Source organism: Aulonocara sp. 'chitande type north' Nkhata Bay, linkage group LG20 (genome assembly GCF_057382095.1).
Source record: "Aulonocara sp. 'chitande type north' Nkhata Bay isolate Kocher_YH1m ecotype deep benthic linkage group LG20, A_spYH_male_GT1.1, whole genome shotgun sequence".
In the NCBI taxonomy this organism is placed as follows: domain Eukaryota; kingdom Metazoa; phylum Chordata; class Actinopteri; order Cichliformes; family Cichlidae; genus Aulonocara; species Aulonocara sp. 'chitande type north' Nkhata Bay.
In genome coordinates this window covers 37,033,318-37,050,388 of record NC_141363.1, presented here as the reverse complement: position 1 = coordinate 37,050,388, position 17,071 = coordinate 37,033,318, and the positions used below count along the sequence as shown (strand labels likewise).

At 42.6% G+C, this 17,071-nt stretch overlaps 1 protein-coding gene across 1 annotated transcript in view; it reads left to right on the top strand.

Moving 5' to 3' along the window:
• The window catches only part of LOC147306224 (ephrin type-B receptor 2-like), an 83,166-nt gene that overhangs the window by 48,343 nt on the left and 17,752 nt on the right, over positions 1 to 17,071 (top strand). The window contains exons 5-11 of the mRNA XM_086276452.1: positions 9,279 to 9,614; positions 9,736 to 9,860; positions 10,050 to 10,212; positions 10,338 to 10,446; positions 13,097 to 13,164; positions 13,355 to 13,477; positions 13,850 to 14,097. Of these exons, the coding sequence (XP_086132578.1) occupies positions 9,279 to 9,614; positions 9,736 to 9,860; positions 10,050 to 10,212; positions 10,338 to 10,446; positions 13,097 to 13,164; positions 13,355 to 13,477; positions 13,850 to 14,097 (1,172 nt within the window). The remainder of the gene's footprint in view (positions 1 to 9,278; positions 9,615 to 9,735; positions 9,861 to 10,049; positions 10,213 to 10,337; positions 10,447 to 13,096; positions 13,165 to 13,354; positions 13,478 to 13,849; positions 14,098 to 17,071) is intronic.

Sequence of the window (17,071 nt, the reverse complement as noted above, 5' to 3'; positions counted from 1 at the left end):
ATGAGGGTGAGAGTGGGCACCCTTGTCTTGTACCTCTGTGAAGTGTAAAATTTGTTGAGATTAAGTTGTTTGTTATAAGTGCTTTCTTCATAACAGCCATCCCTCAAGATTTTCTCCATTTAAAGCAATGCGTTATCAGGGATTGTAACATCTAGTCCTTTTACTGAATCGGAATTATGGCTACTTTGGTGGGATAGATGTAATAGGTCGAAATGTGTATTATTTGAAGAATGTCTGCCTTTAATGAATCCTGAATAGGGTGTTTGTTTGTCTTGAGAAGTATTGAAAATAGTTCTGTATTCACATGGTATGGAATGAACTTGTTATTTTTTATTTCATCTACCATTTATTAATTATAATTATATAATATTACAATAATTATAATAACAAATAGACTTATAAAATCAAACAAATATCAGGCCCATTTATCCATACTGGAGAAATAAATACTATACCGGTTATATTAAGGGTGAAAACCAAAATTCCCCTATTTCCTCTGTGGGGGGTCTTTATCGTATAAGCCTGGAAACTTGAGGGTACTGCACAGTATCTTTGCTGTTCCTAGGACTGCGCTCTTCTGGACAGAGATGTCTGATGTTGTTCGTGGGATCTGCTAGAGCCACTCGCCTAGACTTAAACCCCCGGAGAGCAGCCAAATGGCTTTTAGCTAGGCTTTAGCTTCAGTGAAGTGGAAGCTAAATTGGCTAGTCATTCATATGTAAATTAGGTTGTTACCTGGGAATTCTGGAGGGAGGGGAGTGGGGGTGTGTGGATGAGGGGGTGGGGGAGCTGCTAAAAGCTGTGAACTTCCTTTTGTGTTCGTCTTGATGCATTCTCAATCATCCAGGGAAATAAATCTCCAAAAGTCACCAACTTGGAGTGTTTCAGTTTGCCATCTTAGGGAGAAATCAACACACATGGGTGTATGTCCTTTGTTGCTGAGATTTATTGATAAAAACAGTACAAAAAACCAACCATTTGTACACATATTTACAAATAATAATAAAAAGTGAGTGAGTACATTTCAACATTATACCAGTGGTCTGATTGATGCCACAATGGAGCAAATCGAGCAAAGACTGATAAGTTCGCTGCAATTTCCAGTGTGTGGGGATCATTTGTCACCAACTGCATCACGTGCTACAACCCTGGTCTACATATCACCGTTGATGAACAGCTTTTCCCATCAAAGACTCGGTGCTGTTTCCTGCAGAATATTGCAAGTAAACCTGACAAGTTTGGGATCAAGTTTTGGGTGGCTTGCGACCTAAAATCCAAGTACATTTGCAATGTCTTCCCATATCTTGGCAAGGACCCCAATCGTCCCACTGGGGAGAGACTTTCTGAAAATGTAGTAATGAGGCTGATGGAACCATTCCTAGACAAGGGCAGAAATGTTACCACGGACAATTTTTTCACATCGCTTTCACTTGCGCAAAAACTTCTTAGACGGAAAACCACCATCCTTGGCACAGTCAACAAGATTCGCAGGAAAATTCCTCAATCCACTAGACAGACAGATCGCAATGAATTCACCACTCAGGTATGTTGCAGGTCTTTTGTGGTTCTATGTTTATGTGTTTCATTGTGTGTAAAAGGGCTATGGAAATAACAATTTATCTTATTTCTTAGGTGTTTTCAGGAACACGGCAACTGGCCAGCGCCGTGTTCCTCTGCGGACAGTGTACTCCCGAACCATCTGGTCCATCACATCCACGCCACACTTTGTTTTGTTGTAAAGGGTGACAGAGTTTGGCTTCCTTTTGATAGTGTTATCAGTCTGAACCACGCTGTGCATGCTGCTAAGAATATAGACTGTCTTCTTCCGTTTGGCCACATACGCCGTCAGCGTGGCAGCAGAGGTTGAAAACACCTAAGAAATAAGATAAATGGATAGTACTGGATGGTACTTGGATTTTAGGTCGCAAGCCACCCAAAACTTGATCCCAAACTTGTCAGGTTTACTTGCAATATTCTGCAGGAAACAGCACCGAGTCTTTGATGGGAAAAGCTGTTCATCAACGGTGATATGTAGACCAGGGTTGTAGCACGTGATGCAGTTGGTGACAAATGATCCCCACACATTGGAAATTGCAGCGAACTTATCAGTCTTTGCTCGATTTGCTCCATTGTGGCATCAATCAGACCACTGGTATAATGTTGAAAATGCTGAAATGTACTCACTCACTTTTTATTATTATTTGTAAATATGTGTACAAATGGTTGGTTTTTTGTACTGTTTTTTATCAATAAATCTCAGCAACAAAGGACATACACCCATGTGTGTTGATTTCTCCCTAAGATGGCAAACTGAAACACTCCAAGTTGGTGACTTTTGGAGATTTATTTCCCTGGATGATTGAGAATGCATCAAGATGAAACACAAAAGGAAGTTCACAGCTTTTAGCAGCTCCCCCACCCCCTCAATCACACACCCCCACTCCCCTCCCTCTAGAATTCCCAGGTAACAACCTAATTTACATATGAATGACTAGCCAATTTAGCTTCCACTTGGCTGAAGCTAAAGCTTAGCTAAAAGCCTACCAGCCATTTGGCTGCTCTCCGGGTTTTAAAGGTAGAAAGGTGCCTGGCACAGCCTGGCAGTGCTACTGCTAGCTTGGCGGCCACTGAACTGAGTTCTCCAATTACCACTGGGACCACTGTTACCTTCACCCTCCACCCTCTCAAGCTGTTCTCTGAGCCCTTGGTACTACTCCAACTTCTTCCAGTTCCTTCTTCCTGATGTTGCTGTCATTCAGTATTGCTATATCTATCACTACGTCCATCTTCTGCTTGACTGCCACTACTATGTCCGGTTGGTTAGCCACCACCATTTTGTCGTTCTGTATCTGTAAGTCCCACAGGATCTCAGCTCAGTCATTCTCCACCACCATAGGGGGCGTCTCCCATTTTGACCTCGGGACTTCCAGGCCATACTTGGCACAGATGTTTCTGTATACTATGCTGGCCACTTGGTTATGGCATTCCATGTATGCCCTGCTAGCATCATGAACCCTGCTGTTACACAGCAAATTCAAAAGTGTTAAATGTTTTGGTGTTAGTAGTCTTCTTGCAAAAGTAGAGTTAATTTTACTCTAAGTAGAGTCGCATTCTTTTAATGTAACTCTGAGGTGTAAAATGATAGTAGTTAAAATCGAGTGTTAAAAATGAGGGTTTCTATGTCAAATCTGGAGGTGTTACAATGGAAACATTAACTCTTGACCTCTTAACTCTGAACTCCTACAGGGGCTATGACACCAATAGAGTAAATTCACAGACTCCGCCCCCAGCACCATAGGCTCCAATCAAAGCTGAAGTGAAGCCGTTTCAGAACATTTTGCTCTACATATTTGAGTTGTTTGCCATGCTTGGTAAGTCATTTTTTCAAAGATTGTTTCAATTATTATTATTAGCTTTTACTTCTGTGGCTCTTTGGAGTTGAGACAAAGCTGTGTGAAAGGTATTGTTTGCGGGCAAATACTACAGCCTTGAAAAAAGCTTGCATGTGAATTTTCAGTCAAACTTTTGGTCAAATACACCTAAAACAATGTCTAGAATGTGAAATGTTGGTATAATGGTGCTACTTGAAGCCTGAAAACGATCTCTCATAAAAAAACAAACAAACTAGCAAACAGTAGTAGCAGATATCCTGACTGGGTTCTACGTTATCATTTAGATCCCTCCAGAGTTTTGTGCACACGGTTTAGGTAAAAATGAAAAAGGTTGAGGTTTTACATTTAGTTCAGTATTACCTGTTGCCGGTGTCCTTGTCTTTTGGGAAAATACTTTACACAAGTAATGGCTCAAAAAGGATTCTTTTTTTTTTTACTGTGCTGCAATTGATTACTGGATTATTTGTGCCATTAATTAGTGTCAACTAATTTTTATTCATTCTCCACATAGGATATGCTTGTGAAGATGGAATATGGGGGAGAGCAGAAGTGTGCTGAAGTTCCACAAAGTGATGAATGAAGGACATGCATATTGTGTTGAAGATATAAGTGATGATAATGCTGTTATTTGCATTTACCAGCTCACCTATGTCAGACCTTTTGATAAACAAAATTCTAATGAAAGTGAGAACATGTACACTGTTACATTTTTCAGAAAATGTTTTGAAATTGTGGTGCACAGTTCAGAATAAATGTTTTTCAAAAACAATTGCATCTTTTTAGTAAATGTTTATTTCCAAAAGAAATTTCTAGAAGTTCAGAACAGTAAAATTCCCGCTTTTTAGAATTAATTAGAAGATAACTCTTACGTAGTTAAACTAAAATACTCTTTGAGAGTTAATATATAAACTCTTAACACCTAGTTAGCATTAGTAAGTGTTAAATTATCAACTCCAGACAGATTTGGTGTTTAACACTAAATCAGAGTTAACATACCAACTCTCCAAAAAGAGTTAAATTAACACTCTCTGGTGTGGACCCATATAGACACTTTAATAGTGTTGAAATCAAATCTGACAGTGTTAATTTGGACATGCTGGATTTGCTGTGTATGTGCTGGATTGTCTCAGGGGCATCTTTACACAGCCTGCACCTAGAGTCTTGCCTGTTGTGATAGACCCCAGCCTCAATGGATCTTGTGCTCAGAGCCTGTTCCTGTGCTGCCATGATTAGTGCCTCTATGCTGTCTTTCAGTCCAGCTTTGTCCAGCCACTGGTGGGATTTCTGGATGTCAGCCACTTCCTCTATCTGCCGGTGATACATACCATTCAGGGACCTGTCCTTCCATAATGGTTCCTCCTCTTTCTTGGGTTTCTGCTGCCTGAGGTATTCACTGAGCATGCATGGTCAGGAGCTTCCTGGTCTTGATGTCAGTGGCTTCTATCTCCTCCTTTGGCCAGCAGGTTACCTGATCAGCCCGGATTTTGTTCTTACCCTTCAGCTGACTCCTCAGGACTTGCCTGACCCTCTGCAGGTATTTGGTGGTTGCAGCTTTTCTAGCGACCCCTTCATGGTTCCCATTTAACTGTGGGATCCCCAGATACTTGCAGCTGTCCTCACTGTCTACAATGTTGCCTTCTGGTAGTCGTTCCCCTCAGTTCTGACTACCTTCCCTCATTTTGTTATCATCCAACTACACCTCTTCAGACTATACGACATTCCAATGTATTTGCTGTATATCCTGGTGGTGCAGGTCAGTGAATCAATGTCTCATGCACTCTTGGTAAATAGTTTGATGTCATCTATGTAGAGGATGTGCCTGATGATTGCTCCGTTCTGTAGTCATTATCCATATCCAGTCTTGTGAGTGATCTCACTGAGGAGGTTCAGGCCTATGCAAAATAGCAGTGGGAGCAGTGCATCCCCTTGGTAGATCCCGCACTTGATTGAGTTTCTGATGAAGGCTCTTAGGGTCCTGTTGATCTTGTATAGTTCTAGGCATTCCAGAATCCAGGTGTGGGGCATCGAGTCATAGGTCTTCTTGTAATCAATCCAAGCAGTGCACAGGTTGGTCAGCCTAGTCTTGCAGTCTCAGCTGACTGCTCAGTCTACCAGTAGCTGATGTTTTGCACCTCTGGTATTCTTGCCAAAGAGATGAGTTGGGCCTGGAGGTGCCAAATTCCACCATTTTGGCCTCCCTCACTTGTGATGATGCAGGGTTGATGAGCTCCTAGACCGATTAGGCACTGCTTGGATTTGACCAAGGGCTACTGGCAGATTCCCTTGACTCCAGATTCCAAATAGAAAATGGCCTTCTCTACTCAGGATGGTTTGTACCAATTTGTCACACTTCCATGGTAAATGGCCTGTATTTGTATAGCGCTTTACTAGTCCCTAAGGACCCCAAAGTGCATTACACATCCAGTCATCCACCCATTCACACACTGGTGATGGCAAGCTACATTGTAGCCACAGCCACCCTGGGGCGCACTGACAGAGGCGAGGCTGCCAGACACTGGCGCCACCGGGCCCTCTGACCACCACCAGTAGGCAAAGGCATATACTGCAGCTGTATATGCTGCTGCCTTATCATCCATAGTGACACCTAGAAAGAGCATATGCAAAGATACAGTGTACCGTCTCACATGTGAGAAAGGACTGCTCACACACTGGAGTCAGAGCCATTGACTTCGACAATGACCTGGCAGGTGCGGTCAGGCATCAACAGGATAGAAGTGGTGGCGAAATGTCCTTCAGAGAGATCAAATGATAACTGGACTTTTGGAGAAGGGAATTCGATTAAAGTTAGGGCAATTTTACTGAAAGCACAAATGAAACAATGATAGTAGTGCTTGCAGTTTGGTGGCACTGGCCAGTCTAGCACCGCTTGCACTTTAGTGGGGTCTGGTTAGAGGCTGTCTTTTTCAACCATATATCAGAAGAAGGAACTGTGTCAACATGGAACTCACATTTTTCACTCTCACGGCATGTCTAATCACCGTCATATCTAATTTTTTTGTCAAAATAATGACTTGGAGAGAATAAGTATGAGTTATTACTGTAATTTTTCCATTGATCATAAGACTTGAAGAGTGGAATGCTTATGACAGAGGTGTTCAACTCCAGGGCTCAAGGGCTGGTGTCCTGCAGGTTTTAGATATCACCCTGGGTCAGCACACCTGAATCAAATGTTCATTACCAGGCCTCTGGAGAATTTCAGGACATGTCGAGGAGTTTAATTTAGTCATTTAAATCAGCTGTGTTGGATGAAGGCCACATCTAAAACCTGCAGGAGACTGGCCCTTGAGGCCTGGAGTTGGACACCCCTGGCTTATGAGTTTCACCCACCAGTACCCCTACCATTACTGGTGAGTGCGGCCCTTTTGGCCACACTCTGGTCCTCTAGTGTGATTTCCAATACCTTTATGAGCTGTCCTTATGTAATGACTGATGTGTCTACTCAGCTCTGTTGCTATGATGCCTGAGATGAGCTTCTATGTTGTGGAGAAACAGGTATTTGGCCAGTAGTTTGTAGGGCTCTTTTTATGATCAGGATTGTTCTGCCCTGTGTTAGCCGGTTTGGATTAGTACCTAGGAGGAGCCCTGTTATTTGTGCTATTTGTGAATTTCAGTTGTGGGTGGGTCTGCCCGTGTGCTATTTTTTCCTTGTAGTAGAGAGTACACCCTGGATGCATCTTAGCAGAACAGGTCATTCTCTTCTCTGATTTATCTCTTCAGCTTAGTTTCCAGAGCTGTGAGCCTTTGTTTGGCAGTTTCTAAATCCTAGGTTTTGAAAACACAATTTTACCTTATTTTCATCCAGGACCTCTCTCTCATGAAACCCTTTTGCATCGATTGATATCCTTCTGGGCTTCTCTGATTTTGGCTTCCAGCTGCCCTCTCTGTGGAGAAGCTTTCTCTACCTGGATCCTTAATCTTATACCCAAGTGCTTCTAGGATTTCTGTGTCAGTCGTTTCAGTGATACTGGTAGTATGAAAGGTGCAAAGAGCAGTTTTTTTTCTACAATAATCTGATCTGATGGAGCATTGTCAGTGTTCCATCACTTCATCAGTTCAATGTTCTCTCATCCCAAACGGTCATGGCAGATGGCTGCCCCTCCCTGAGCCTGGTTCTGAAGGAGGTTTCTGCCTATTAAAAGGGAGTTTTTTCTTCTCACTGTTGCCCAAGTGCTTGCTCAAAGGGGTTCATATGATTGTTTTTCTGTTTGTCTCTGTATGTATTATTGTAGGGTCTACCTTTGATTTGATTTGATTTGATATACCTTTATTAGTCCCACAAGGGGAAATTTCATAAGGCTGCCGACCTATTGCACGCAATGGCGGCGCCATCTTACCCTCCGACCATACATACATTACACAAAACATCACATGGGGAAGACAGGTCAGAGAGGTATAACAATGGAAAAATGCACCACATGAAAGATAAGGAGAAAAAAATAACTCCCCCCAAACTGAGCTCCAACAGGGAGATCAGTTTGTGAACAGAAAAAAACACCTCTGCACATAGCACATGAAAAAACTCTTAATACACCAAAGAAACACATGACAAGCAACAGGGGTGGGTAAAGGGTGAGAGACAGCCGATTTAGACAGTACATCCGGGCCTGCAGCCTGTACGCTGGTCTCCTTGATCCACCGTCAGCATCGGAAGAGAATAAGCATCGAAGGCGTTTGGAAAGGAAGGGGGGGATGAGTGTGTGGATATCAGTGTATATGTATGTGTGTGCGTGTCCAGAGTTCAGCTGAGACAGTGTCCTTCGCTCTGCTAGGCTAAGTAAACAGTCTTCCAGCCAACCCAGGTGGCCTTCCATGGAATGGGAAGGAACAGACTAAACACAGTCGTTATCAGGGTGTTTTTGTTCGGCTCCAGCCTTGCGACCACAGCTGGCGCCGAGAGGGTATCCGCATGAAGTGATGGTGCTTTTTACTTTAGTGCGAACAGCTCATATGAATTTCAAAGCAGTTCTATACCTTACAATATAAAGCGCCTTGAGGCAACTGGTGTTGTGATTTGGTGCTATATAAATAAAATAAAATTGAATTGAAATGGGGGTTCTCTGTGACAACACAAAGTAGTACATAATTGTGAAGTGGTATTAAAACGATACGTGGTTTTCAAAATTTCAAACAAATTGAAAAGTATGGCATGCATTTGTATTCAGCCCCCTGTACTCTGATGCCCCTAAATAAAATCCAATGCAATCAGTTGGCTTCAGAAATCACCTAATTTGATAATCGAGTTCACCTGTGTGTAATTTTGTGTCATTACAAGTTATGAATATTATATTATAATTATATAACCTATAAATACACCCCACCCCCAAAAAACCCTCCGGAAAAAGATGCAGTACTGACGCCACCATCCAATAGACCAGGGCAAACACAAACAGAATTTGGGCAAGATAGGAAGGGTAGACCCTCCCCCCACCCAATGATACTGCAATCAATTTTGTAACAACCTGCAGGAGCATAACTGATTGAATGTTCTGCCAGAGTCTACATTGATCCCCTTGAATTGAAGATTCAAAAATGAAGATTTTTAATTGTATTTAGTTTTTATTTATTTTGCAATCACAAGACATGTAATACGTTTAAAAAATATACTTTGTTTCCATTATCATCATGTAGATAATTGGGTTGTTGTTTTTTCCAGATAATGCAAATACACTAAGTGGGAATCTGGTTATCGGAACAAACAGATGTTCTATTGCTTGATGTTCTTACATGTAGTCTCTGTACTAAACCTCTAGAGCTTGCAATCCTTAGCTAGTGAGGTGCAAGCTTGAGAATAAAAAAAAAAAAAAAAACTTATAACAGGCAGTAATTACTATTAGCATAATTTTCTGTTTTCCCTTTGTCTTCTAGCTGTTCCATCTGCACCACAAAATGTCATCTCCATAGTAAATGAGACTTCTCTGATACTGGAGTGGAGTCCACCAAAGGAGAGTGGTGGCCGAGAAGATGTAGTTTACAACATCATATGTAAGAGTTGTGGCAGCGGTCGCAGCGGCTGCACCCGCTGTGGTGACAACGTGCAGTTTATCCCACGTCAGCTGGGACTCACCAACACCCGAGTACATATCAGCGACCTCATGGCTCACACGCAGTACACATTTGAAATACAAGCTGTCAATGGAGTGTCTGATCAGAGTCCTTATTCACCACAGTACACGTCTGTCAACATCACCACCAACCAGGCTGGTGAGGCATGATGTTACTCTAGTGATATTTCAGTGATTTCAGTATTAACTTCTGTTTTAGTAGCTCGAATGTCTGTTAGCATGTTTTCTACACCCTTCAGATCTCTTTGTTTTTTTCTCAGCACCATCAATAGTGTCCATCATCCACCAGGTTAGCAGAACTCCTAACAGCATCACTCTGTCCTGGTCCCAGCCAGATCAGCCCAATGGTGTTATTCTGGACTATGAACTGCAGTATTATGAGAAGGTACATCAGTGCCAACTGATTGAATTAATTTCAATTCAGTTTTATTTATATAGCACCAATTTGCAAAAGCAGTCACCTCAAGGCATCTGAACCTGAAACATTTTGACTCTTAAATTGTACTCAAAAATCTTACAGTTTTAATTATAGACAGATCTGCCTGATTTAAAGTCTTTGGTGTGTGTTATTCAGAACCAAGCAGAATGGAACTCATCTCTAACGAGGAGTCAGACCAACACTGCTGTCATACGAAGTTTAAGGCCTGGAACCATATACGTGTTTCAGGTCCGGGCTCGGACTGTCGCTGGATTTGGACGCTTCAGTGGTAAAATGTACTTCCAAACCATGACTGAAGGTAGGAATCAGATTTGCTGACAAACTAAATTCAGACTTATTTCATACCCTGTGTGCTGCCTAATATATAAGTCTAAATATAAAAATTACTGACATTTTTGTGGTTTGTTGTCTTTTCACCTGTAGAAGAATATAACTCCATTATTCAAGAGAAGCTCCCCCTCATCATTGGTTCATCTGCTGCAGGGGTTGTCTTTATTATTGCCATCACTGTCGTCATAATTGTTTGTCGCAGGTGAGCCACTCTGTGTCCACTCTGTCCCCCAGAAAATGTTCCACTCTTCACCACATTATGGTCTAAAAATCTGGACCAATTTTTTACAAAGCCACAGAAATGATACAGAAAGCACTTTATCAAAAGTGCTGATTATGAATAAAACTGCAACTTGATCCTACAGAAATACACTCAATGACTTTGACCTACAAAAACTGCATTATGTGGTGGCAACTAGGGATGGGTATCGTTTAGGTTTTATCCGATACCGGTGCCAAACCGGTACTTTTGAAACGGTACCGGTGCTTAAACGGTGCTCGAACCGGTGCTCGAACCGGTGCTTAAAGAATGGAGAACACAAAATTGGTCCAAAAACCTCTTATGTTTAGCTGTTTTTTTGTAAAAAGATAACAATGTTAGCCTTTTCTGCAGCTATAGGGCATATATGGTATCACTCTTGGCTGGAAGCAGTGCTTAAACAATGGAAAAAACACAAACTTTGTCCAAAAACCTCTCATGTTTAGCTGTTTTCCACTTTTTCTTTGGTCATTTTAGCCTTTTTGGCCAGGGTGAAGGGAGTATCTGCCATCAAACAAGAAGACAGCCGCTGTAACTATGACGGTGTTTGCTAGTTCACCTTACATGCATTAATGTAATAACGTGGTTAGCCTACTCAATGTAAATTACACACGAACAACATTAACCCTCCTGCCATCCTTTAAAAAACTCACACCCATCACCCTAGGGACCATTCTCAGCCACGCCATAAAAAGACCATATATCCATATTTTATTCCACTTTAAATTAGCCAACCTTGTGAAACTACTTCTCCCTGAAATATTCATGTAAAGTTTTAATTATATTTTCGTTGTTTTAACCCTTCAAATCCCAGTGTTATTACATGAGCGCCCTGTGTTATAAGCCCCAAAAACCAAAAAACGAAACTAAATATTTCCACAAAAAACCAGTTGAAGTAATATGTGATTGTCATTATAAGTAGGCCTTTAGATGGACCAAAGATTGGCACCAACATACATTTTGACCTGCCATTATTTTTTTTGCATTTTTTTTGCAATTTAAAAATTAAAACTTCAAGGCCCTGAGTCTTCATTGACATCCAAGAAAAGAAGAAAAAATAAAATCATATGATGATAATTTGGGGTTGAAAAATAGCGTTTATAATGGAAGTCAATGGGCAGAAAATGGTCCCCAGGGTGATGGGTGTGGGGATTTCTGCTGCTCAGCCATTTTAGGCTGATTTAAGGAATTCACACTGGAATATTAACATTGACAGGTAAAAACTATCCTGTGGCAAGTTTGGTTATATTCCACTGAACACAGTGGAAATGGCAGCCATTTAACACATAGCAGTGGCACAAAAAGGTCCCAAGAAGGCAGGAAGGTTAAGCTACTCACGCAGAGAAGAACGGCTGCTGCTACCATCATCATCCGTCATCATTTCTGCTACACTGGCAGGACTAGGGGCCAGGACTCTCCTCTTCGGGTTCTTGGGGGATGTTGCTAACTCCGGGTCCGATAACAGGCACCACTCGGTGTGAGGTCTTGCAGCAAGCTATCAAATACGGTGCATTTCTCGGCTTTTAAAAAAACGCTATGCGTCACCAGGTGTTTCATCAGATTCGAGGTGTTACCTCCTTTGCACAGTATCACCTTAAAGCACTTTTTGCAGGCTGCTGAGTTTGCATCTTTTGCTGTGAAGTACAGCCAGACTGTTGACCGCTTCGTCTTGGGCATTTTTAATCTGCAGCTCTGCTCTAAAAGAACGTACATACCTGGGCCCGCCTACTATCCTTGGAAAGGTAAAATGATTGGCTAGAATCCAAAGTGTATGACATTTCAGGGGAAAAAAAGCACTGAAATAAATCACGGAAATGTGCGCTGCTTTCCGGTCTGGTTACTACCGTTTATGTCAGAACCGGTGCTATAATGGCACCGGATACCGGTACCCATCCCTAGTGGCAACATGCAATTTAGTGTAAAATTATGTATTTAATTAAGAAGCGTCTGTTCTTCTTTAAGTTGCTTGAAGACGTTTCGCCTCTCATCTGAGAAGCTTCTTCAGTTCTAGGGTCAAATGGTGGAGAGTCCCAGATTTAAGCCCTATGGGAGTGTGCCCCCAAGAGGGACCATGGACCCCCTAATGATCCTCTACCTGATCACACGAGCCGAGGTGTGAAAACAGGTGTAGGTCACAATCAGCCAAGGTTTCGGGTGAACTCATTGTGAAACCTAGTCCCACCCTATCATGTGATTTTCTGAGGATTTCCTGGGTTCAGAAGGCCCAGGATTTTCTTTCCAGCTCCTTAGACTACAATGACCTGGTTGACTAAGAACCTTCACAGACATATTTAATTGAAAGCCAATTATGGGCTTCTTTGTAGTGGACAGTTTTAAATAGGGTAGAAACACACGGTTTGTTTGTTTTTCTGGAGTAGTTCAAAGTCAAGACTTGACTATGTCAGGTCATGATTATATACTTAGTAAACATATATTTTGTGTTGTCTTTGTCATGCATCAGTCTTTATTGTACACCATATAGTATAGTATAGCCTGTGCTCTGTTTTGTTTAATAGTTTATGTTATTAGTAGATTTAGTTTTTGTTTTCGAGTTGATGGATCTACATGCAGACTTTTTTGTATTTGTTTCCAGCAAAAGAAATTCTGACAGACCAGAATCTGAATATACAGACAAACTCCAACATTACACCAGTGGTCACAGTATGTACCTTTTTCTAAAAGTTGTTGACATTAAGACTGATAGCCATTAGTGCTGTATTTTATGAAATTAATGTTTTTTCAAGATTGGATGTGGCAAAAAATGACAGAAAGAAATCAAGTTTCCCTGTGTCTTCACGATTCAGTTTTTGCATATATATCTGTTGCTGTTTCTTCTATTTTTCTGTTGAAGTGTCACCGGGAATGAAGATCTACATTGACCCCTTCACATATGAAGATCCCAATGAAGCGGTTAGAGAGTTTGCTAAGGAAATTGACATTTCCTGTGTAAAGATTGAACAAGTGATTGGAGCAGGTAAAACAAAGAGATGCCTTAGAAAGGAAACGATATTAGGTGTAAGTAAAGACAGGCAGTGATTGGTGAGGTTTATGATACTTAGTACGTCAGAATGTGACTGTCTTGACCTTTATTAGTATATTAATTGTCTATTCAAAGAAGGTAATATTAAAGGTTTCTTTATCAAAGGTTAGATTAAGAAGTCACTGTACTGTTGTGACAGTGCTTGGAACTAAAATCAACTTAAACATAGCTTTTCTGCCTAATTGTTCTCTATCATGTCTGCCTAGATTACAGCAGTTTACAAAAACTTTGATAGTTACAGAAGATGATACAAAATGAATATATTATAATACATTACATGTCATTTACCTACTGTAAACCTGATAGGAGAGTTTGGAGAAGTGTGCAGTGGAAACCTCCGACAGCCTGGGAAAAGGGAGATATTGGTGGCCATCAAGACTTTAAAGGCAGGGTACACTGAACGCCAGAGGAGGGACTTTTTGAGTGAAGCATCTATCATGGGTCAGTTTGATCATCCCAACATCATCCATCTGGAGGGAGTGGTTACCAAGAGCAGCCCTGTAATGATCATCACTGAATTCATGGAGAATGGATCCCTTGACTCATTTCTCAGGGTAAAAGAGACACTGTACAATTCAATACAAGTATAGTAGTACGCACGTGTGTGTGTGTGTAGGTGTGTGTGTGTGTGTGTGTGTCATTACTGTACTAAAAAAAGAAGGAAACAGGGAAAAAAAGTAACAATAATATGCAAATGAGGGTGGTTACTCGTCAGATGTCACCGAGCTTAAATTCTTCCATGTATTTTTTATTATATCTGTGGATTGCCATTTTCAGCTTGTTGTCCACTTCTCACACATTTCAGCTTTAAAATTTTGGTCAAGAGGTTTTAAAGTCCATCCATTTTCTTTTGTTTGTATGGGGCATCACATTTCCAAGCAACACAAGTAAAGATAAATCTCTCCAGAGTCTCCTTGGTCTGGCCCAGGGCCGGCCTCCTTCTGGTGGTTCGAAAGAACTCACACCAGAAGCGCCCAGGAGGCATCCTCGTCAGGTGCTCAAACCACCTCAACTGGCTCCTTTCAATGTGGAGGAGTAGCAGCTTTATTCTGAGCCCCTCTCCAATGACTGAACTCTTCATCCTATCTCTAAGGAACAGCCACCCTTCTGAGAAATGTAACTTCTAAAACTAGTATGTGCAACCTAAGGTCAGTGTTGGGAAGGTTACTTTTAAAATGTATTCCACTACAGATTACAGAATACATGTCCCAAAATGTATTTTGTAATGTATTCCGTTACGTTACTCAATGAGAGTAACGTATTCTGAATACTTTGGAATACTTAATACACCATCATGCTTTTTACAGAATCAGAATCAGAAAGGGTTTTATTGCCAAATGTTGAGCGGGTTTACAACATTAGGAAATTGCTGCGGTGCTTCAGTGCAAACATACTGTTATAAATTAAGCTTAAATAGACATGAAAATAAAAATGAGAATAAGAATTAAAAGTGCTAAGTAGATAGATAGATAGATATATACATGATATATACATGAGTGCAGGTGGTGATCAATGCCAAACATGGAATGATGCAGTGAACACAGCGTAGGGTCATGTGTTAGTGGTGGGAACAGTCATACGGTTATTGTTCATGTGTTCAACAGCAGAGGGGAAGAAACTGTTCTTATGGCAAGAGGTTCTGGTGCGAATGGACCGGAGCCTCCTGCCTGAGGGGAGCAGGTCAAACAGACTGTGTCCAGGGTGAGAAGGGTCAGCTGAGATCCGAGCTGCACGCCCCAGTGTCCTGAAGGTGTACAGGTCCTGCAGAGATGGGAGTCTGCAGCCAATCACCTTCTCAGCAGAGCGCACAACACGCTGCAGTCTCTGTTTGTCCCTGATAGTGGCTCCAGCGTACCACACGGTGATGGAGGAGGTGAGGATGGACTCGATGATTGCAGTGTAGAATTGCATCATCGTCCGTGTTGGCAGGTTGAATTTCTTCAGCTGCCTCAGGAAGTACATCCTCTGCTGGGCTTTCTTAATGACGAAGGTGATGGTGGGCACCCACTTCAGGTCCTGGGTGATGGTGGTACCCAGGAAGCGGCATGAGTCCACAGAGGTGATGGGGTGTCAGTCAGGATGATGGGGGGGAGTGGGGCTGTGTGCTTCCTGAAGTCCACAATAATCTCCACTGTCTTCTGGGCATTCAGCACCAGGTTGTTGTGGCTGCACCAAGACACCAGACGTTCAACCTCCCTCCTGTAGGCAGACTCATCCCCGTCCGAGATGAGTCCAATAACGGTGGTGTCATCTGCAAACTTGATTAGCTTGACAGACTGGTGGGTGGAGGTGCAGCAGTTAGTATACAGGGAGAAGAGCAGGGGAGAAAGAACACAGCCCTGAGGGGAGCCGGTGCTGATGGTCCGGGAGTCCAAGACATTCTTTCCCAGCCTCACATGCTGTTTCCTGTCCGTCAGGAAGTCAGTGATCCACCGGCAGATGGGATCAGGCACATTCATCTGGGAAAGCTTGCCTCGGAGATGGTCTGGAAGGATGGTATTGAAGGCAGAGCTGAAGTCCACAAACAGGATCCTGGCGTAGGTTCCTGGGGAGTCCAGATGCTGCAGGATGAAGTGTAGGGCCATGTTGATGGCGTCATCTACAGACCTGTTGGCTCTGTATGCAAACTGCAGGGGGTCCAGGAGGGGGGCCGTGAGGGTCTTGAGATAGGAGAGAACCAGGCGCTCAAAAGACTTCATGACCACAGATGTCAGAGCCACGGGTCTGTAGTCATTTAGTCCAGTGATCCTAGGTTTCTTGGGGACAGGGATTATGGTAGAGGACTTGAAGCAGGCAGGCACATGACATGCCTGCAGTGAGGAGTTGAAAATGCCAGAAAACACTGGGGCCAGCTCGTTTGCACAGTGTCTGAGGGTGGCAGGAGACACACCGTCTGGGCCGGGAGCTTTTCGAGCATTCAGACTCTTAAACTGCTTCCTCACACCTTCTTCAGGAATATAAAGAGTTGTGGTGGGAGGAGGTGGTGTGAAATCCTCTTTTGTGTGGGGTGAGGAGGGGGGTGTTGTAGGTGAAGTGTTTGAAGGTGGTGATGGCTCTATGGAGGGGGGAGAGGTGGGGGAATGAGTGTCCAAAGTGTCTCTATTGTTGGGGCCGTTGGAGGTGTGAAGGCTGCCTGATGGCTCGTCAAAACGGCAGTAAAAGTCGTTGAGGGTGTTGGCCAAGAGCAAGTCATCAGTGGAGTGGGGGGTTTTAGGCTTGTAGTTGGTGATATTCCTAAAACCTTTCCACACAGAGGCCGAGTCATTCTCTGAGATCTGCTGCTGGTAAACTCATCCAAGCTGTTAGAAGCAGCCTTCATTGTGTCCCAGTCTGTAGACTCCAAACACGTGCGAAGCCCCTCCACAGCCTCGTTGCTCCACAGTTTTTTGGTCCTCACGACAGGTTTGGAGAGCTTCAGCCTCTGTCTGTACGCGGGGATTAGGTGGATCATGACTGTCTTGTTTCTTTATGTTGTTATGGGTTTTTAAGAATCACAGTCTACTCCGAGGTAACTCCCGTTGCTCTCTA